Source organism: Tripterygium wilfordii, chromosome 16, assembly GCF_013401445.1.
Source record: "Tripterygium wilfordii isolate XIE 37 chromosome 16, ASM1340144v1, whole genome shotgun sequence".
Lineage (NCBI taxonomy): Eukaryota > Viridiplantae > Streptophyta > Magnoliopsida > Celastrales > Celastraceae > Tripterygium > Tripterygium wilfordii.
The window spans coordinates 2794581-2816258 of NC_052247.1; the positions used below are offsets into that span (position 1 = coordinate 2794581).

General features: G+C 37.6%; 5 protein-coding genes across 9 annotated transcripts; 4 read left to right on the top strand and 1 right to left on the bottom strand.

The window, feature by feature from the left end:
- Positions 1–2552: 2552 nt before the first annotated feature.
- Positions 2553–4847, top strand: LOC119980627 (UDP-glycosyltransferase 74F2-like). Its single transcript, XM_038823412.1, has 2 exons — positions 2553–3221; positions 3881–4847. The coding sequence occupies exons 1-2, from the start codon at positions 2577–2579 to the stop codon at positions 4604–4606; spliced, it is 1371 nt and encodes a 456-aa protein (XP_038679340.1). The 5' UTR covers positions 2553–2576; the 3' UTR covers positions 4607–4847.
- A 1254-nt stretch (positions 4848–6101) lies between these two features.
- Positions 6102–9613, top strand: LOC119980245 (pentatricopeptide repeat-containing protein At2g17140). Its single transcript, XM_038822870.1, has 2 exons — positions 6102–8729; positions 9235–9613. Exons 1-2 carry the CDS (start codon positions 6223–6225, stop codon positions 9344–9346), a joined length of 2619 nt encoding a protein of 872 aa, XP_038678798.1. The 5' UTR covers positions 6102–6222; the 3' UTR covers positions 9347–9613.
- Positions 9614–9751: 138 nt separating this feature from the next.
- Positions 9752–10620, top strand: LOC119980247. The gene is made up of 2 exons (XM_038822871.1): positions 9752–10069; positions 10307–10620. The coding sequence occupies exons 1-2, from the start codon at positions 9918–9920 to the stop codon at positions 10461–10463; spliced, it is 309 nt and encodes a 102-aa protein (XP_038678799.1). The 5' UTR covers positions 9752–9917; the 3' UTR covers positions 10464–10620.
- Positions 10621–12192: 1572 nt separating this feature from the next.
- LOC119980478 (calmodulin-like protein 3) lies at positions 12193–13161 on the top strand. The gene has a single exon (XM_038823182.1). It carries the CDS (start codon positions 12329–12331, stop codon positions 12932–12934), a length of 606 nt encoding a protein of 201 aa, XP_038679110.1. The 5' UTR covers positions 12193–12328; the 3' UTR covers positions 12935–13161.
- A 1543-nt stretch (positions 13162–14704) lies between these two features.
- Positions 14705–21646, bottom strand: LOC119980375 (protein FAR1-RELATED SEQUENCE 6-like). 5 transcript variants are annotated; one of them, XM_038823049.1, is made up of 4 exons: positions 21524–21646; positions 19863–19994; positions 17354–17904; positions 14705–15364 (listed from the first exon to the last, which is right to left on the bottom strand). In XM_038823049.1, exons 3-4 carry the CDS (start codon positions 17867–17869, stop codon positions 15170–15172), a joined length of 711 nt encoding a protein of 236 aa, XP_038678977.1. In that variant the 5' UTR covers positions 17870–17904; positions 19863–19994; positions 21524–21646; the 3' UTR covers positions 14705–15169. The 5 variants fall into 5 exon arrangements, with proteins under 5 accessions (XP_038678977.1, XP_038678978.1, XP_038678975.1 ...); XM_038823050.1 differs by having other exon boundaries at positions 19863–20031; positions 21524–21634; XM_038823047.1 differs by having other exon boundaries at positions 21391–21614.
- Positions 21647–21678: the final 32 nt, after the last annotated feature.

Sequence of the window (21678 nt, forward strand, 5' to 3'; positions counted from 1 at the left end):
AACATTTAAGTTTATGAAAATTACATCAAATCCCGCAAGTATTCTTATCAATTTTGAGATCAACAAACCCTTAAATCTCCGACTCGTCGAGGAGAGATTTCAACAAAACGGTGTGGCAGTCTTCAGAATTATCATATCTTCCAAATCAACTATCGAGCCGGCCTAAATTTAAAGTAAAAAATTGTAACAACATGTCATTTGAATAGTCGAGCATCTCTGATTACTTATTGCTAGCCTCGAAGAAATGGGATTGCATTGTATAACCCCCACCCCATAACATCAACATTGTTGATGTCATAATGATGATGTGTGTTAGAGAAGTTAAGAATATCGAAATGATGGAGAAAAATGTGAGAAACTAGAAAGTTACGAGAGATTGTACAGTTTGTTGTAAGAAAATGGCGTAGTTGAGTTTCACTTATAGAGGTCATATGGACCAAAATGCCCTAAAAAACTAGCAGTACTTTATAGTAGTTATTAAGGGTATATTGATATTTTATTGTTATTTAAACCTTTATTTAGTTTACTTGACAAATATGCCCCAAAAGTAGTCGTTAGAACTTTAGAGCACGTGCAATGGTGTTATTTTGTCTGGACCAACAAATATATATGTAGAGAGAGGAATTCTCACATAAGAATCTAATGTAAGGGTGTAAAATAAGGGTCTACGTTTACACTATTGATTTGAAACATGTGGGACCCAAAACAGTGGACCCCACTTGTCATCTCATTCATCCACACCATTAAAACGTAATCCTTATTTTACACCCTCACATTATGCCCTTATGTGATAATGATATATATATATATATATATATGAATTCTCTTATGTTGATCAATATCCAATGATTGTAATAATTAAAGCACAATATAAGTGGGGGCCACACATTTACTATGGGACACATCGTATCTATGATTGAAAAACAAGTCCACAAAATTAATTCACATAAGATAATTTCTATGTGTGTGTGTATATATATACATATATATATACATGTATGTTAAAAAAATCAATGGGGTAAGTTGACCCAACAACCCAACACTTGGGTTCGCCCATGCCAGGAAAGAGCCTCTCTCCACACATTACTCGAGGATAAGATATGCATATATTGTGGAGGTTTGGCATTGTATTTGCACTACGTTTAAGTGCACCCTCACCTCACAGCATCATAATTTTTTGTGACACGCCAAACTTTTTTGTCAGCATAACTCACCTCACAGCACCACAGCTTTTTACCTCGCAGTACCTCACCTCACCTCACAGCACTCCCAAAAGCTTACAATATATATTGAATTGTCCCACGTAATCAAATTAAGTCAATTGTTTTATTTTAGATTAATGTACAATGTAAACGTTAAGTGATTTTATATTAATATCATTAGTTATCTAATATAACTGTAATTTAGATACGCCAAATGCACCTCACAACACCGCATCATAATTTTAAAAGTGATGTGTCAAACAGCTTCGCGTTTGAACTAACCTCACAGCACCACAATTTTAAACATTACAACACTGTATAACGGTTCACAACACGCTCAAACGGACACATTGTGCCTGGTCTTCGAACCCCGTCTGCCCCAAATCTCTGTAAATACTCGAAAATGGCACTTATAAATTGTTTACACACTCAAGAAGCATGCTTATCAAAATAATAAATATTTTTAAAAAAGAAAGGAGATATATATATATATATATATATATATAACCAATTGAATCCCCTTGACTAACTTCTTTGGTGATAAGTGATTTATTCGTTCAATCAAATTGTGATAACGAATTCTATGGAAGGCATGGAAAGATTGGATTGCCGCCTTGTACGGAACAACTGCCCCGTGACATGTTGACGAGGAGTTGTTGTCACTTGACGTAAGAGCATACACCACTGGGGTGTCCACCAGATCATATGCATTTTTTTTAAACGTGAAATCCAGCCGTCCACCGGACCACATGAAACACTCTCCAACACTCATGGATTAGTTGAGACCTGGGTCGAAGTCATTGTAGAAAGATAACGCAGGATGACATTCACACATGTTAGACTAAGGAAGGGTTCATTTCACAAATTGTGATAATAGAAATACTCATGGGACTTGAACTCTTGACATTCTGCTATACTGGAATTCCGAATTCTCATATGTGAACCTAAGATGCGGAGTAGAGAATTTTGGTAAATAAGTGGGACCCAAAATAGTGGGTCCCATTTATCATTTCACTTTTTAATACTCACAAAAGTGGTATGTATTTTAAGTTCGTATAGAAAAATTCATATATATATATATATATATATACTCAGAAATTCTCTCATATGAACTTAAAATGCAGATCTATATATGAGAATTCTCTTATGCGGACACCCGTAAATTATGTTAACTTACACACCTCAATCTCATCATTGATTTAAAATATATGGGACCCAAAATAGTGGGCCACACTTGTCATTTTACTTTTGAAAACATTTAAAAAGTGAAGTGCGTAAGTTATTAAGTTGCGGATATCCGCATGAGAGAATTTATATATATATATATATATATATATTATATACAAAAAATTGTGTTTGAGAGAGAAGAAAGCCATGGAAATGGAAAAGAAAGCTCATCATGTGCTTGTGGTTCCATACACAAGGCAAGGCCACTACAACCCCATGCTCCAATTCTCCAAGCGCTTGGTCTCCAAAGGCCTCAAAGCCACTTTGGTCGTAACCCACTTCATCTCCAAATCCATGAACCCCAACCCACTCGGCTCCGTCCAAATCGACACCATCTCCGATGGCTGCGACGCCGGTGGCTTCGCGCAAGCTGAGACCATCAAGGACTACCTCACACGGCTCGAGACCGCCGGCTCCAAAACCCTAGCCGAGCTCATCGTCAAGTACAAGGACACGGCAAGCCCTGTTGATTGTATAGTGTATGATGCTTTCTTACCATGGGTCTTGGATGTGGCTCAACAGTTTGGAATCGGTGGAGCTGCGTTCTTCACCCAAATGGCTGCTGTTAATTACATTTACTACTACGCGCAGCACAAGTTGTTGCCGCTGCCGGTTATCTCGACGCCGGTGATGATTCCGGGACTGCCACCGCTTGAGCTCCGGGACATGCCATCGTTCATATATGTGGCGGGGTCGTATCCGGCTTACTTTGAGATGGTTTTGAGTCAATTCTCTAACGCAAACAAAGCTCATTCTATACTTGTGAACACTTTCTATAAATTGGAGGAGGAGGTAAGTAAGTTTTATTAGGTTGTTTAGGGTTCTTTCGATTTGATTTCTATTTTCTATTTTTATTTTTTAGAAAACGAAAAACAAATCAAACCGACTCTTTGTATTTATTTATTTTTTGGTTTTCATGTGATTTTAGCTATTTTTTTGTATTTTATCAATTGATTTTAGCTATTTTTTGTATTTTATAAAATTGATAACCAAACGCGTTTTTTTGAACTATTTTATGTATTCATTTAAAAAAAAATAGAAAACGTCTATTTTTTATGTTTTCAAGTGAATTTAACTATATTTTTTGTTTTTTAAAATGGAGAACCAAACACGTTTTTCGGATTGTTTTCTGTTTTTCAAAAAATGAAAATAAAAGACACATAGAGAAGAAGGATACCAAACATACACTTACCAATTTACAAATTTATTGATTTCCATAATAAGAAAAAAAATTAAATTTATCATAATTTGGCCACATTTTTTGCTTTCACAACTTAGTCAATGAGAGAAAACCGAATATACCTGAGCCACTAATTGGAGTGGTAAGGATGATGTGTATCAACCTGGTGATCAGGGTTCGAATTCTTTTTCCTCGTTTCAAAAGAGAGAGAACATAAAAGAAATTATAATTTGGTCACTCAAAATATAAAAATGTTTTTGTCTTTTGGCAGGTGGTGGATGCAATGTCAAAACTATGTCCATTATTGACAATTGGTCCAACAATCCCATCAATCTACTTAGACAAAAGGCTCCAAAATGACAATGATTATGGGCTCAACCTCTTCCAATTGGACTCATCCAGGCCCATCAATTGGCTCAACAGCAAGCCACCAAGGTCAGTCATCTACGTAGCATTTGGGAGCATGGCTAACCTAAGTGAAAAGCAAATGGAGGAACTTGCATATGGGTTGAAGAGAACAAACTTCCACTTCATATGGGCCATTAGGGCTTCTGAAGAAGCAAAGATCCCCATAGAATTCAAACAAGAGGCACCCAATAAGGGTTTGATAGTGAATTGGATTCCCCAATTGGAAGTTCTTTCAAATGAGGCAATTGGGTGTTTCTTCACACATTGTGGTTGGAACTCAACAATTGAGGCATTGAGCTTGGGAGTGCCAATGGTGGCAATGCCTCAATGGACTGACCAAACAACAGATGCTAAGTTTGTTGAGGATATTTGGAAAGTGGGTGTTAGGGTTAGGGTTGATGAGAATGGGATTGTTGGTAGAGAAGAGATTGAAAGTTGCATTGTGAAGGTGATGGAGGGGGAAACAGGGGGAGAAATGAGAAAGAATGCGGAGAAATGGAAGAAGTTGGCTGTTGAGGCTGTGAGTGAAGGTGGGACTTCTGATAAAAATATTGATGACTTTGTTTCTACGTTGGTAAGTTCATCGTAAAATAAGCGGAAAATGTTAATAATCTCAATATTTATTTTGTCTCAACTATCTTAAATATTGAGATGAACGAACATGATCAATGTTCTCCATATGAAATTATGTGCGTCTATCTCGACATTTAAGATAATTTGAACAAAAAAATACTGAAATCCGTAGTATTACTATAAAATACGATTTGTAATGATTGGAGATGGTCGGGTTTGGGAAGTTTTTAGTGGAAAAAATGTAATTTTTGTGTAAACTGCATGTAGCTTTGTGTCCTATTTAGAATGAGTGGAAGCCAAAGCCCTAGAGAAAAGTCAGTCGATGTGTATTGCTCACAAACTCAAAACCCCTCTTGAAGCTTTCAATATGATTTATCAAAAAAAAAATTATTCGAATAAATTTTTGCTTTAAGAATTAAGATGACGGTGACCCAAAAATTTAGAATACAAATTGTTGAGGAAATTATTTAATTTCTTAAAAATTCAAATAAACTACCTGATTATATAAAAGTTTAACATAGATAATAACTCAAAAGGGAAAGTAAAAAGTATAGGGACTTGTTTAACTAAAAAAAAAGACTTGTTTAGACTTTTTTTAAACATTTAAGATTATGAAAATTACATCAAACCTCGCAAGTATTCTTATCACTTTTGAGACCAACAAACCCTTAAATCTCCGACTCGTCGAGGAGAGATTTCAACAAAACGGTGTGGCAGTCTTCAGAATTATCATATCTTCCAAATTAACTATCGAGCCGGCTTAAATTTAAAGTAAAAAATTGTAACGACATGTCATTCGAATAATCGAGCATCTCTGATTACTTATTGCTCGCCTCGAAGAAATGGGATTGCATTGTATAACCCCCACCCCATAACATCAACATTGTTGATGTCATAATGGTGATGCCTGTTAGAGAAGTTAAGAATATCGAAATGATGGAGAAAAATGTGAGAAACTAGAAAGTTACGGGAGATTGTACAGTTTGTTGTAAGAAAATGGTGTAGTTGAGTTTCACTTATAGAGGTCATATGGACCAAAATGTCCTAAAAAACTAGCAGTACTTTATAGCAGTTATTAAGGGTATATTGATATTTTATTGTTATTTAAACCTTTATTTAGTTTACTTGACAAATATGCCCCAAAACTAGTCGTTAGAACTTAGAAGGGATATATTGGACATTTTTTAAAAAAAAAAATCTTTAGGGCTAGGCGGGAGCGGGCAGGCCCGAGCACTTTGATGGTCGCCCCATGTGGGCCTGGGTACCGACCTAGCCCATATAGGGGTATTAGGCCTAGGCCCAGCCCCAATAACACCTCTACCGCTTCCTTCCTGGACTTGAAAACCAACTAACAAAGAGGTCCATTAAAAAAAAGTCACTAGGATTAACCGTCTGACTAAGGGGGAGCAGGCAGGCCAGAGCACTTTGACGGTCGGCCCATGTGGTCCAGGGTAGTGGCCAGTGGGTACCGATCTAGCCCATATAGGGTTATTGGGCCTAGGCCCCCCCGGCCCGAATTACACCTCTACGGCTCTACCTCTTCCTTCCCAGGGCTTGAAAGTTGAAAGCCAACTAACAAAAACGTCCATTCCTCAGCCCCGTAATTGTTTGCTGTACGGTACTAGATGCCTGATGCCCCCAACCTCGACACTCTCCAAAGCTCTCTTGAAGAACACCAGCACTCCCAAATTGGCATGGCATCTCTTCAAGCGGATTCTCTCTTCACCCACCACCACAACCTCACAAAGACATCTCCCAGTCCAAGCAATACCCACCATCGCCCGTATCCTTGTTCGCGCCAAAATGGTTTCAGAAATCGACCAACTCCACCAGCTTCTCCTCTATCAACACCCCGAAACATCCCATTCCTGTATCGTTTCCCTCATTCGCATACTAGCCCAATCGGGTTTATTGGATGAGGCCGTTTCCTACTTGAAATCTCTTCGCACCCATTTCCCACTTAGCCCGCCTTCTATATATTTGTATAATGTTCTCTTAGAGTGTTGCATTAGAGAGAATCGCGTGGAGCATGTCTCGTGGTTGTATAAGGACATGATTGCTGCAGGAGTGGCCCCAGAGACGTATACTTTTAATCTTTTGATTCGTGCACTTTGCGATTCGGGTAATGTTAATGATGCTCGGGAGTTGTTTGATAAAATGTGTGAAAAGGGTTGTCGGCCAAATGAGTACAGTTTCGGGATATTGATCCGTGGGTACTGTAGAATGGGGCTTGCAAGTCGTGGGTTGGAAATTTTGGATGAGATGAACAGATTAGGATTTATGCGGAATAGGGTGGTTTATAATACTCTGATTTCAAGTTTTTGCAGGGAAGGCAAGAGTGATGAGGCTGAAAAGTTGGTGGAGACGATGAAAGAGGATGGTCTGTCTCCGGATATTGTTACTTTCAATTCTAGGATATCAGCGCTTTGTAGTGCAGGGAAGATTTTAGAGGCTTCTAGAATTTTTAGGGATATGCAGATAGATGAATATTTCGGTCTGCCTCGACCTAATGTTGTAACTTATAATTTAATGCTAGAGGGTTTTAGCAATGAAGGCATGTTGGAGGAAGCCAAGACCCTGGTTGATTCTATGAAAAAGAATGGTGATTTCATTAATTTGGAGAGTTATAATGTGTGGATGCTGGGACTGGTGAGGAATGGAAAGCTATTAGAGGCTCGAACAGTTCTCAAAGATATGGTTGATAGGGGCATAGAGCCCAATATTTACTCTTACAATATTGTAATTTATGGCTTATGTAAGAACGGGCTGCTCTCAGACGCAAGAATGTTGATTGGCTTGATGATAGGCAGTGGTATTTCTCCTGACACGGTAACTTATAGCACTTTGATCCATGGATACTGCAGTAAAGGGAAGGTATTTGATGCTAATCATATTCTACATGAGATGGTGAGAAGCGGTCGTTTCCCAAATACTTATACTTGCAACATTTTGCTGCACAACCTATGGAAGAAAGGGAAAACATCAGAAGCTGAGGAATTGCTGAAAAAGATGAATGAAAGGGGTTATGGTTTAGATATTGTAACCTGCAATATTGTTGTTGATGCTCTTTGTAAAAGTGGGAAATTGGACAAAGCTATTGAAATTGTAAGAGGGATGTGGATTCATGGAAGTGCCGCCCTTGGTGATTTAGGGAACTCATTTATAGGCCTAGTAGATGATAGTAATACTGGGAGGAAATGTACTCCTGATTTGGTAACATATTCAACAATCGTGAATGGTCTATGCAAGGTTGGGAAGCTTGATGAAGCTAAAAAAATGTTTGTTGAGATGATGGGAAAAGGTTTGCAGCCCGATTCAATCATTTATGACACTTTTGTCCACACCTTCTGCAAAGAGGGAAAATTATCATCTGCTTTTCGAGTTCTCAAGGATATGGAGAAAAAAGGTTGTGACAAGACTATACAGACTTATAACTCATTGATGCTTGGCTTGGGGAATAAGAATCAAGTATTTGAAATCTATGGACTCATGGATGAGATGAAAGAAAGAGGGGTTTCTCCAAATGTTTGGACTTATAATAATATGATTAGTTCTCTCTGTAAAGGAGGAAGGATTAACGATGCCACTTCTATTTTAGATGATATGGTGCAAAACGGGATATACCCGAACATATCTTCCTTCAGGACTCTAGTAAGTGCCTTTTGTGAGGCAGGAGATTTTGGAGTGGCAAAGGAAGTTTTTGAGATTGCTTTGAGCATATGTGGCCACAATGAAGCCCTTTATAGTTTTATGTTTAACGAGTTACTTGATGGAGGGGAAGTTTCAGAAGCTAAAGAACTACTTGAAGTTGCATTACATAGATCCTTTTACTTGGGGAACTTTCTCTACAAAAATCTTATCGACAAACTTTGTAAGGATGAAAAATTGGAAGATGCGAGTGGTATTCTGCGTAAGATGATTGATAAAGGATATGGCTTTGATCCTGTATCATTCATGCCAGTGATTGATGGTTTAGGGAAAAATGGAAACAAGCATGAGGCTGATGAGCTTGCAGAGAAAATGATGGAAATGACTTCAGAAGATAGGGTGACAAATGTTGTGTACAAAAACTCTATTAAAACAATTGATAATAAGCACAAAAAGCATGGTGGGAGTGATTGGCAGACCATAGTGCACAGGTATGGTCAACATTTTTTTTTCCAGCTCTTTTTTGTGTAGTTGAGTTTTTGTGATAGTTTTTTTTCCTTTTTTCTGAAAGTGATTTTTTATTTTTCTTTCTTTTGTGTAATTGATTATAGACGAACATGTGATGGTAGAGTAGCAGGGATCTTGCCTTTCCTATACCCTGCCCACTGCGGGAGTCTTGTGCATAGGTGTCGTTTATGAGTAATTGATTGGTACTTTCCATGAGAGTGTTTTGTCTTGGTCGATCTCAATGCATCCTATGAACCTTTGTAATAGGCCATCTTTTTGACCTATACCTTTTTCACTACGAAAGATTGATTGAGTTAGTTGCTCCTTAGTGCAGAGTACGAATATGTACTGGGTATTTATTATTTGATTAGAAGTGCAGGGAACTTGCATCAGGAGAACTATTAGAGACCCAATCAATTATAGTTTCGTTTTAGTATTCATTGTTTGCACTTCCATTTTGACATTTCTCTTACCTAATCCTTTTTCCAGAGATGATGGCAGTGGAGTTGCATTGAAAGCTCTTAAGCGGGTACAGAAGGGCTGGGGTCAGGGAAGTATATCAAGTCTGCAGCCCCAGAAAAATGAGTTCCTTGATTATTAAGGGGGCGGGGTGGTTGCATGTCTTCATTCCTTTCAGTCGATACTCAAGATTTACTACATGCTGGACCAATAGCTGCATGCCAAAGGCCCAAAGTTATAGGCGTTATAATAACCTTGCAGAACAGCAAGGTGTATTTAGCACTCGACTTTGAAAAGTGTCTTTCACCAGGAGATGCTTTCAGTGATGTGAATTCTGGTCTTGTTTTTCTTGATGAACATATATTGATTTTAAAGTTCATTAATTTTAGAGCGTGGGAGGATTCAAACCTTCAACTTGTTCAAAATCCTAAGGAGAGTGGCTACCACCAGGCCAAGGACTATTTTTTTTTTTTTGCTTTTGTTGTTGCAGTTGAAAAGCAAATGAATGTTGTATTCAAGGGTCATCGACTGCTCGTCAGGATCTATACAGCAAGGTGTATTTAGCAATCTAACTTTGAAAAGTATACTTCACCAGGATATGCTTTCAGTGACGTGCATTATGCTTTTGTTGTTGCAGTTGAAAAGCAAGTAAATGCCAGATTCAAGGGTCATCAACTGCTCATCAGGATTAACAAAATGTTTCCTCGATCGACATGGTTCATTTTTCTGAAAGAAGTGTTACTCTGCTCAGCCTCTTGAAGGACCTGAACCATGCTGGACTTTCTTTTTCAAGGTCCTCACTTCAGGACATTTCAACTTTCAAGTGTGGGATTAAAGATGCAATGTCTCATTCTCTGCAAAATAGGTGGAGTGCCTTTTTCCCTTCTCTTTATTTTCCGTCTTTCTTTCTTTTTCTGTTGTTAGGTAGCACTTAACCAGTCAATGGCAACCAATCTTGGTGTTATTATGGCAATAATATGGATTCTGCGGTTGAAGTATAACCCCTGGGGCAAAAAGTTGGTAATTTCTAGGCTGATAGAAATTGCAATGGTTTAATTTCTTATTGCCTTATCATCTTTTTCACCCTCTTTGTGGTTTGTAGGTGCTATACTCATGTGGGTGTTCCACACATGATAACCCATAACGAAACCATACAACCTTGTTCTTTGGACATCCGAGATGGGTCTCAACTCGGTTGTCAAGCCTGCGCGCACAGAAATTTCTCACGTAACGACAAGATAAGTTGGGTCAAAGCGTAGCATGTGGTCAATGTTGTTCTCGTAGAGTTATGTGCATGTAATCAGAGCATCATTATTTTTTTTTCTATATGCTTTAGTCTCTTTGAAATTTAACAAAGATGGATGTCAAACAAAAATGGAATATACTGTGTGTATAATATAGTAAAATAAGACCTTTGCCCACAAGAGTAATTTTATGTGGTATTTCAAAAAAAAAAAAAGACTTCTGCTTAACAGTCAATTGAAGCAACTACCATGTTCTGAAAAATAAAATTTATAGTTAAAAGAGTACCTTTTTCCATTTTTTTGGCATGTATTTAGTGTTTTTTCTTTTGAAAAATAAAAAGATAATCTCAAAAACAAGTTGATTGTTCATTTTAGAAAACACGAGAAACAAGAAATCACTGGAAAACAGAAAAGGAAACAAAATTTAGAAAAATACTTTTAAAATGCAGGGAAAAAAAAAAAGAAAAGCAAGAAACAAACCCTAATATTTGTTATAATATAAACATTGACTTGTTTTATGGATTCAAGGGCGTTTGACTAGTACGATACTATATACTCAACAAGTTGAGATGTTGAGTATCATACTAGTCAATGCCCCTAAATCCGCAAGGGACTTGAATAATTTCCCTTGCACCGAAATCACATTTTTCAAGTTACTAAGGTCATATGCTTATATGAGACTCGAAAAAATTTACGCATCTATGTCTTTTCGATGTGGGATATTATTATTAAATATCAACACTTAATTATACAACCTAAGTAAAGTGAATCAATATTATTCCCATAGATTACTATGTGCATTATTCTTTTTCTCATAATGAAATTTTATATTTTTTAATCTTCAAAAATTAACAAATATTATTTATTAAATAAAAATGGAAGGTATACCGTATCAATTAATGTAGAGAAAATAAGAACATTGTTTAGTGTAGCCTACAATCGTGGTATCGCCCTTGAGATTGACCAATCACGTCTCTTTCTTCGGCTATAAGGTTGCTAGGCCATCTACCCCAAAGCAATCTCAAGACTTATACTCATCCTATCTCAAAGGACGAGCCGTAATAAGTGACTTATTCTTTTAGTAGTCCTCTTTTCTGACACACTCTATTCATAAATCATTTCATTCTAGATCATCCTTGAGATCTATCCCCACATGACGTGATGTCAACTCCATTTAAGTCACATAAACTATAAATATTCTCCTTTCTTCTCGATGATCGGAGGACACTCTCTCTTGAACTCACTCAATCGCACCTCTCAAATCCCCCTCGTGTGTATCTATTCTTTGATCATTGAAACACTTTTTTCGCTATGCCTTCCTCTGTGGTCGACACCCCTCTTGCGTGCATTCACTGCACTCTCACTTTGGCTTTTCATCGTACTGGTTTGATCATCGGAGTTTCTTTGACCGGTATTCCTTGGTGTCGAGAATCTTTCGATTGTCTCTTGCTTATATGTCTTGCAGATTGTTGATGAACCACCTTCACTTTTTCGTGATTGTAAATCGAGCACCTACGTCCCCATTGAGTCTTGTCACACATATGACATAATGTCTCAGGACCATTGAATGTTTTCTATTAAAGTGCTCGCTCTCAACCGACCATGTTCGCTGGCGCTTTACAGTCCCTTGTCTTCAGATCCGTTATCAACGGTAACTCTTCACACCAAATACATAACGGCTCAACGCGTATTTGACATTGTTAATCATTAAAAGTGGAGACACCAGAGCCCCACAGGCCAGCTCCCAAGACCACGCCAGCTTTTTTATGGATCCAATGCCAAGGTTGTTTGTATAAAGAGGCCCAATTTGTGTCCAAAACTGTATCAGACAAATTAACAAACACCTTCCGCGCACTCCTTTCCTTCAATCTTTTCTCTCAATGCCAAGCATTCTGCTGAGGACATTCCTTCTCTATAACCTTGTTAATTCGCTCTTGCTCTCTCTGGTTCCCAAGAAGTTCAGAGTCTTCTTACCCACTTCTTGGTACCCACAACAAATCAACAATCAGCCGTCGTTTCCAGCCCTGAAAAGAATGGAGATGACAGAGTTGGAGAGGGTGTTTCAAATGTTCGATCATAACGGCGATGGGCGTATAACGAAGAAGGAACTAAATGAATCATTGGAGAACCTGGGCATCTTTATCCCAGACAAGGAGTTAGCCCAAATGATCGAAAAAATCGATGCTAATGGAGATGGGTGTGTGGATATTGAGGAGTTTGGGGTTTTGTACCAGTCAATTATGGATGGGCGTGATCAGGAAGAGGACATGATGGAGGCCTTCAATGTGTTTGATCAAAATGGAGATGGGTTTATTACAGTTGATGAACTGAGGTCTGTGTTGGGATCTCTTGGGCTTAAGCAAGGGAGGTGTGTGGAGAATTGCAAGAAGATGGTAATGAAGGTTGATGTGGATGGAGATGGGATGGTTAACTATAAGGAGTTTAAGCAAATGATGAAAGGAGGTGGTTTCAGTGCTCTGTCTTGAGAAAGTCTTCAAGGGGTTTTGTACATGGTCTAGACTTTATTTGACTTGTTCCTTGAGTTTATGTATTTTTGACATTTCTGAGATTGTTTCTCTTCTGGGATTTTTTAGCTCTGTTTCTGATAATATATTGCTGGGGAGATGAAGCTTGGCAGAGCCAGAGTCATTCTTGTGTAAAAACTTTATAAAGGCAGAGTCTTGTTTTTGGGATTTATTGGTTCTGTTTCTGACATTGATAGAGTGATAAATCTTTGCAGAGCCAGAGTCATTATTGTGTAAAAACTTTCTAAAGGCATAGTCTTGTTGTCGGGATTTATTGGTTCTGTTTCTGATATATTGCTAGAGAGATGAAGCTTAGCAGAGCCAGAGCATTCTTGTGTAAGAACTTTCTAAAGGCAGAGTCTTGTTGTTGGGATTTATTGTTTCTGTTTCTGATATATTGGTAGAGAGATGAAGCTTAGCAGAGCCAGAGCATTCTTGTGTGAGAACTTTCTAAAGGCAGAGTCTTGTTTTTGGGTCATACCCCCCCCCCCCCTCCCACTCTAGAAATACTACTTATAGGGTCTGTTTGGTGAAGGGTGGATGTTAGCTGTAGTACCTTGCTCGAGTGGGCGCCTTTACATTGTCAAGTTTGGTGGTACTAGGTGAGCTACTGAATCGTGAATGAACTTAGTGCTCTAAGAAGATGTGAAGGGAAGATTATAATAGGCTAAATCCCTAGTTCAAATTGGATAATATTCATTAGGTCCGGGGAGGACGGACTTTTGCAATTGGTATCGAAGTTAAGGTCCCATGGTTGAACGTGTATGATTTACAAGGACATGAACCACTAAGAGGTGGAGATTGTAGCACCCGGCTCAAGTGGACGGAGTCACAAGCTTCTACAATATCAAACTTGGTAGTGACGGACGAGCTACTCGAGTGAAAGACATTTTGTAACTTGAGCTAGGGAAGACTTGAAATAACGAGTTCAGAACAATGAGTCTTGATGGGCAAGAAGCAACTTCTGCTTCAGTACTATTTACAAAAAGCCTTCTTGTAAACCACGTTGGTCCAGATAATTTGCATTAGACCACTGATTAATTTAGGCTCTGCTTGGATTGGGGGAGGGTTTTTTGGGGGTATTGTTGGGAAGGTGTTGGGTCCCAACCCTTGTTTGGCAAATCACATTGGAAATGTTTGAATCTCTTAGCGCATGTACATGAAAAGTCTCAAATTCTAACACCCATTCTGGTGTGATTTGATGTTATTTCCGCACTAAACATCAACCCAAGAATTAACCGATCCTTGTGGTTTGTGGATATTACATGTTATCAGTGAAATTTACCATTGAGATGGAGTCTGATGGACTATAATTTTGGTGGGTTTCCACATGCTTACAAAAAATTCAAAGCATATTTCTTGCACCCACAAACATGCAAAAAATCCTAAAGCTCATTTCTTGGGTCATAAGCCCATAAAAATTCAAACTCAAACCCAATACAACAAAACCCTAGAAAATATCTAAAAAATAGGAGAATTAAATAAATAATAAATAAAACCTTTAAAGACAAAAGGTGACACAGGTTTTTGCAAAAACATTGAAAAATACCAAAATATTAGTTTCTTAGGAAGAAAAGAAATAGGGTTTGGGGGGATATTTTGGTAAAATGAAAAAATAAGGTTTTATGTGGATATGGTATAAAAGAAAGAGAACTTGTGGAGTTTCCGCGTCACAAAAAAAAACTACATGTGAGATGTTTGGTGGGCTCCGCGAACCCCCTCAAGAGCCCAAAACTGAACACCCCATAATTATGAGTTCGGACTTAGGAGGGGCTCCTCATCTTAACAAGATTACAAGAGTTCAAATCCATTAACCCAACTCTCCGGAACCCCTCTCAACCCAACTCATCCCAACACTATTCTCTAAACCCTTTCCAACTCCCCATCCAAGTATAGCCTGAGTGATTAAAAAATTAAGAACTATATACATTGACTCACTATTTCAGTATTTCTCCTACTACCCAGATGCTGCAATCAGAGCAGGAGCATATGTATACAGAATACTTGAATGAATGCCACCGATCCGGACACTTCTGACCGGGTACAACACAAAATCGACTCAATACCAGAAGAACTGGACAGACTCAACATGGAGTATCCGAGCCGATATAAATACATTCTATACAATGGCATTCTCTATGCTGTTATTGAATTCGTATCCGATCAAATAATAGAGCTAATTATATTTTGCTAAGACTATAGACTGCTTTGCTGCTCTTTACTTTCTACCTCTCTCACAGCATGTACTATATGCTGGATCTTCTTTGACAGACTTTCATTGTGCTCTTCAATTTGTTCAAAAATCATCTCCAGATGCCTTTTATAAGTTGCAGCTCTTTTCTTCTCTACGGCCAGCTGCTGGGTTAGTTCCCGAATCTTATCATGTTCGTTCTGCAAAACGAAGATTATAAAAGGTTAGTTGTGACAAGAAAGTAAACATATTTTGAATTCCATGATTTAAGGGTAGAAAATAAGCACAAATTCAGACTCACTATCAAATGCTATCGAGTTCGACATTTCTCAGTTTGACTACCAGAAAATACAGGTGCCTTGACAACCCAAATAAATTTACTCTTTTTTATAATATTTCAGTATATGGTCATTTTATAATGATCTAGAAAGAAAGGATACGAAACGAGTAAGCATGGTGAACAAGGCCAGTAAGCTTGGAAGACTAGTAAAGACCTCACTTGCAGTGGAAAAGAAAAAATGAAGACATTAAAGTCAGTGATGAGTCGAATTACGAACACAATGCCCGAACAAGGAGAAGAGCAATATCCCTTCATATTTCAAAGAAAATAAGAAAATATGATTTCAGCATACCAAACAGACAAGGTGTACTGTAAATACAAGAATGTTATTATTTGTTGAACTTCAAAACACTAGAAAGTTCGCAATGTATGTCAACTATCAAGGGCAATTATAGCTATAATATCATAAGTCTTGCACCTGAACTATAATTCACAAGAGATCGATTCAACCACCTAATCATGTTTATAAAATTAAGACTCCATTTTTAGAGTATTTGACTTAAGAGCATACGCTAGGTAGCTCTGATAATCATGCCATTGTAGAGGATCTTCAACAACAAATGGGAAAGCTCAACTTCTCAGCCCTCAAGCTACTGTCCAGTTTATATGAAAGGAAAGAAATAATACGGATTTCCATGTCAACGAATCCTTGCTATATACTATCAATGATAACTGGATTTGGTTTTTGAAAATTTTGGTCTTCAAATTCAAATATGTGTAATACTGGTAACTTCAAACAGACTATTGATGTCTCTCAACTGTAATGCCCTTTTCAGGGCTGCAAATCCTTGGTGCTTGTTTAAGAAACTTCTTTCACACTAAAGAAAAAAAAAGAACGAGGTGGCACAAGACCGTATTCGGCCCGCCCTTGCAAGGGACAACAAAAGATTCTTGACTGTTACAACCTGTTATGTGAGGCTATTGTCACTATGCAGTCTGAGGAGGTAAAAAAAGTAGGTAACCTTGTCCATGCACTGAGCAGAGGATGCTTTTATTAATCAAACCTACAACACCTAGAATGCAATGGAGCGACCTCACCACTATGCATGCATACACACACAAGCGTGAATGTATTCATTCTTTAAAGAACAGAGAATATAGTAAAATCAAGCAAAGAACTATAAAACTAATTTCAATTCTCAGAACCATATTGTATGAATAAACTAATGTGTTTCAGATGGAGATGCATAAAAATTGCAAAAAGACACAAAAAAATAGTAAACCAATACTCAACTGGATAGGAGGAGAAATCAGAAGGGAAAATGGTTAGAAAACTGCCACTTCTACAAATCTCTAGAAAATTCGCATAGTTCATTACAAGAAATATACAACAATTTGCAATCCGTCCAAATTTACTAGTTAAAGACAGGTGGGCATGTACTTAATCATCCAGATGGAAAACAGCAAATACATAGTTAAATGTATATAAGAAAATAAAATAAAATTTAAAAAATATATGATAAAACAAGAAGACTAACAGTAACACAAAAATGGAGGATGAATTGATCACAGCATCTCATATAAGTTGAAGACGAAATATTTAGGGCAGCAAACTGTTAAGCATGCACAGGTTACATAAAGCATATCATCAATAGTTTCCAAAAAAACACGTAACCCTTCAGACAAATTCTACTTATTCTACCAGCCAGTTATGATAGATACAATTGTCACCACTGCCAGATAAAATCCACAGAATGTAAAAGCAGATCCTAGTCATTCCCCAATCAAGACAACAGAGGTTTAGCTACAGATTAACTTGGTATCGCCAACCATCAAATTAAAGGTCACAAAACAATCCTTGAAAGCTTGAATTATAAAAAATCTTAAATAAACTGAGGCAAGTACTCACCGGATACTGGCTATAAATGCAATCCCTTCGACCTTTACCAGGTGTCAAGGGATGATTATGCTCCTTCACAAACTTGGTCACAACCCATTTACCAGAACTCATTTTTCTGACCAAAAGCATAGCCCTGCAACCCACTCTGGTTTCAGCCCTCTGCCTTACAATTTTTTCACGCTTGTCAGGCATTCTATGTCCCTCTTTGTTACACACAAGTGCCCGACCAATTGCAGATCCATCACGCCTTGATCGAGATAGTTTGCTAACACGGATGACAAATCCCACTCCAGTGGCATATGCATTATAAAATGCATGAGCCGCTGCTTCAGATTCAAACTCTTGCCCCACATAGGGCTCATCGGCTGGAGCCACTGATACGGCTGGAATGGCATCAGGGATACTATCTTCAGAAAAATCTTGCTCAATCTTCTCCTCATGATTCTGATGCAAAGAAGCTTCAATTGTATTATCAACCAATTCAATTCCATCCTCTCCCCTATTTTCATCCAATGTATTCACCATTTCTTCATTCACATCACCATCAACCCTGAACTCCACTGCAGTTTAAAATAAACTGATTCAATGAATTTCCATTCCAAAACTATATATACCAGTATACCAAACCAAAGCACATAAAAATCAAAACTTGTTAAGAGGGACACTTGCTCTTTCTAACTGCCAACAACCTTAGGAGAAAAGGAGTGGGGTGACCAGTGAAGTGTTATTTAATTGATCAAATAATTAAAAGGAAACAAATAAATTGTAATGGGTCTAGCTTTCTTGAGGCTTGAATATATTCTCCATGTCTCGGCAACGACGGCAAGCACACAAGAGCCCAACTACCGGCTACCCCACAAAGTCCATTGAACCTATCGCTTTGCAGCAGCATCGTAGCCAAGAACATATATGCATATATATACGGATTGATAAATCCAATCACAGGAAAAAAAAATAAGAAACAAAATTTTCCTTTGCTTTCCCGCATTCTCTCAGAAACCAGATGCAATTCATAATTTTCATTAAAATCATCAAGTTCTGCCCCAATTTGCTTCGCAGATTCATTCATAAACCCAAAAAAGTTTACGATTGGAGGAATTTGACACAATATAAATTAAAATTTGAAAAAACAAAACGACTTACTTCAAATTCTGTACTAGTTTGTTCGTACGATGTTGGTGAAGATCATGGAACCAGGACTTGCTTGACGAGAGAGCGGATTTGGAGTGCGAGTTCAGGCTGAAAGATATGAGGACGCGATTGTTCTTGACGTGGCAACAATCTATTGGGTCAATGAGTAATGAAGTCAATATTTTCTTTCCAAACGAATAGTTTGTTGACACGCAGTAAATGGAGGGTGCTTCAATACCATAAGATCAGCACTTCCATGGGTGGGTCAAATACCTAACCTTGGATCATCGGGCCAAGTACCTCAAGCCTCAAGCCTCAAGCCTCAAGCCTCAAGGTACGTTTAGGGATACCTAAATCCTAATAAATTTATACAACAAATTTTTTGTATGTTAAAAGTTAAAACTAGTACATATTACAAATTTGAAACCTAATTTTTTTAAAGAAAATAGTCTTTTTCACTTTTTTTTTTAATATCGGACAACTAGGTCCACAATTGATTTCAATCAGTTTTTTAACATAAATTTTTACTGACCAGTCGATCGATTAAAGGAGGTTTGATCGATATTTCCAGTTTTCACTTTTTTGGTCGATCCTCACAGACATACTTTTGATATTAACCGACCAACCGATAGATTTGGCGGTCGATTCGGTTTGAGACGATTTTTTTGACATCCCTATCGAGAACGAAACTATACAAGTTTACCCTTTAGACATTCAATATGGCCATATGGGTCTAAACTAAGGCCACCAAACTCATGTGCACATAAATTTCTCACCTGACGACAAAGTAAGTTGGGCATGCGGCCACAAGGATATTACTCCCATTGGAAATGAAGCTCAAGACATTCATAGTCCACATGATTTGACCCGAGAGAAATTCACCACTAAACTATTGCACACAGTTATTTTCTTATTTTACGTGAATGCGAACAAGATATTTGTAGATAATATAGTCTACAATTCTATATTAAAAACCCTTCTTAGGTCCATCAATGGATCAGGCTAGACCCGGATTTGATCCGAATACGAGCAGCAAGTCTAAAACCACCAAAGCTCAAGCTTTCACAACTACTTAGCAACAATACGAAGAATCACTCTCCGCTGTACTGACACTGGGGGATGGAATCTGAGAGAAGGAAATCACGACCATGGTAATGAACGCCAGCATTCCAAATAACTGAATCCATGAAATCCAACAGAACTTACTCATATCAAAGCAGGTAAACAACAAAACGTTGTGCTAATCTTCAAAAAAAAATTTGAAATGAAACCACTAGAAAACTGAGATTCAAACCCGGTTACAAGATTTAATCTTTTAATCAATGGAATAGAGCAACAGGATAAGAAGTATCTCAGTGTTATGATACCAGACAATGAAATACAATACCTCAAAGTTACTCCTTAAGGTATGAATTCTTTCATTCCATGCTTGATGCTCCTTTGATTCCATTCGCTCCCCATTTCCGCCAAGCCAATTGCTTCTACATTCCTGCTCGAAGGAAACATCAACTTCAACCTCCTTTTAACGATTTCCATTAAACAAGAAATCCATGAATCTACCAGCAATCAATTTCCAGAAGACTATACAAGAGCATAAAAGCATCTCATATATGCATTTAAAATCTATGTTAATGATCCAAATCTACCAACACTATTCAAATAATGGACAAAAAAAATTTAATTACTTGATAAATTGCTTGTTTTGCATCAGCCCTAAATCTTTTGGAAGGCTCTACGGACTAATAAATGGCAAGTCGCTGCAGTAAACTTACATTCCAAACTGGTGCTCTCTGATCTAGTTTCAGCTCTATAAACAGGGAGACCTCTTAATATTAAGTCACCATATTCATATAAATGGTTCTTGGCCTCTAATTTGGATCAGATTCCAACTTTCCTGCTTGTCAAATCTAAGCAGTCGAGCAAGTGATTTCACATAAGTAACTTGGAGAAAGACTTCAAACCATCTAGAGAGAGAGAGAGCGAGAGAGAACTGGACAACCAAGAAAAGGCTCGATGAAGTGACCTCACTAAACGGAACATCATTCCTATACTTGCAATTGCAAACGACTCATTCTTGGACTGAAAGCAAAAGAGTTATCGTCAGTCCATCCATAATCATTCAGAACCAACTAGAAGAAAATTCCATTTTTAGAAGTTGTTATTTGAGCTTTGTGAAGTGGATATATCAAGATTAATTGGGGAACAACTTTGATATATCCACTTCACAAAACTTAAATAACAAGTCTATTATGATGAAGGTTCACGATATGCTCTGTGATTGAGTTCGATCATTAGTCTAGAGGATCTATAATAGCACTCATTTCTAAAGCTATTTGGTCTCAGAACAAAAGGCTTCCATATTCCACACCAACAAGTAATAAGGTATTGAAGCCCAATTCATTTTCTTGTTCAATTAGGAAAAAAATTCTTCTATACCAAAAGACAAAACCTACACCCTATGAATTGAGACATCCAAGTCAACAAATAAATGAATAAAATGGAGCTAATTAAGTTACTAAACAAGAAAAATAAAAGTAGGAGAGTTCATTACCATTACAATCCCAATTCCCAACTACATTACCAGCTAACAGCAGCTTTAGAAATATCTCACCATTTTATGCATTCACAAGCTGCTTTATAAGTGAACGAATAATGAATGGCTTACTATCCATCAAAAACATTCTTCTTTCACACACTTAAAGGTGAATTTCCAGTAATGTTTCTCACTCACTGGAAAATGCTATCTAGGCACATGACTTGAAGATACCTGAGAAACTACCTATAAGAAGGTATCTAGGATATGTCTATTTTACTGAAGAATTGGATTATAGGGTTTGTCCCCAAATCATGAAAAACTACCATATACTCAAACAGAGGAAGTAAATAGGCATTCAAAAAGAAGAATAATAGTTTACCCAGTGAGCCTCAATTGGCGAGTGTAAGATCACACTCTTCTTCTTTCCATGAAGCATCAAAAATCCAACCCAATCAAAACGCAGAGTTAAGAGTAACAGGGCACAGAGAGAGAGAGTGAAAATCAATACAAACCCAATAATGCAATAGATGCGAATACCACGAAAGTCCAAGTCCATTACTTGAAACTGAATCCAATAAGACCGCAGATTTAGCAAGGATGAAGATGATGGAGATGAATTGTAGCGAGGGGTTTGTACTTTGCATATCTGTGTTTTTATATTATATAC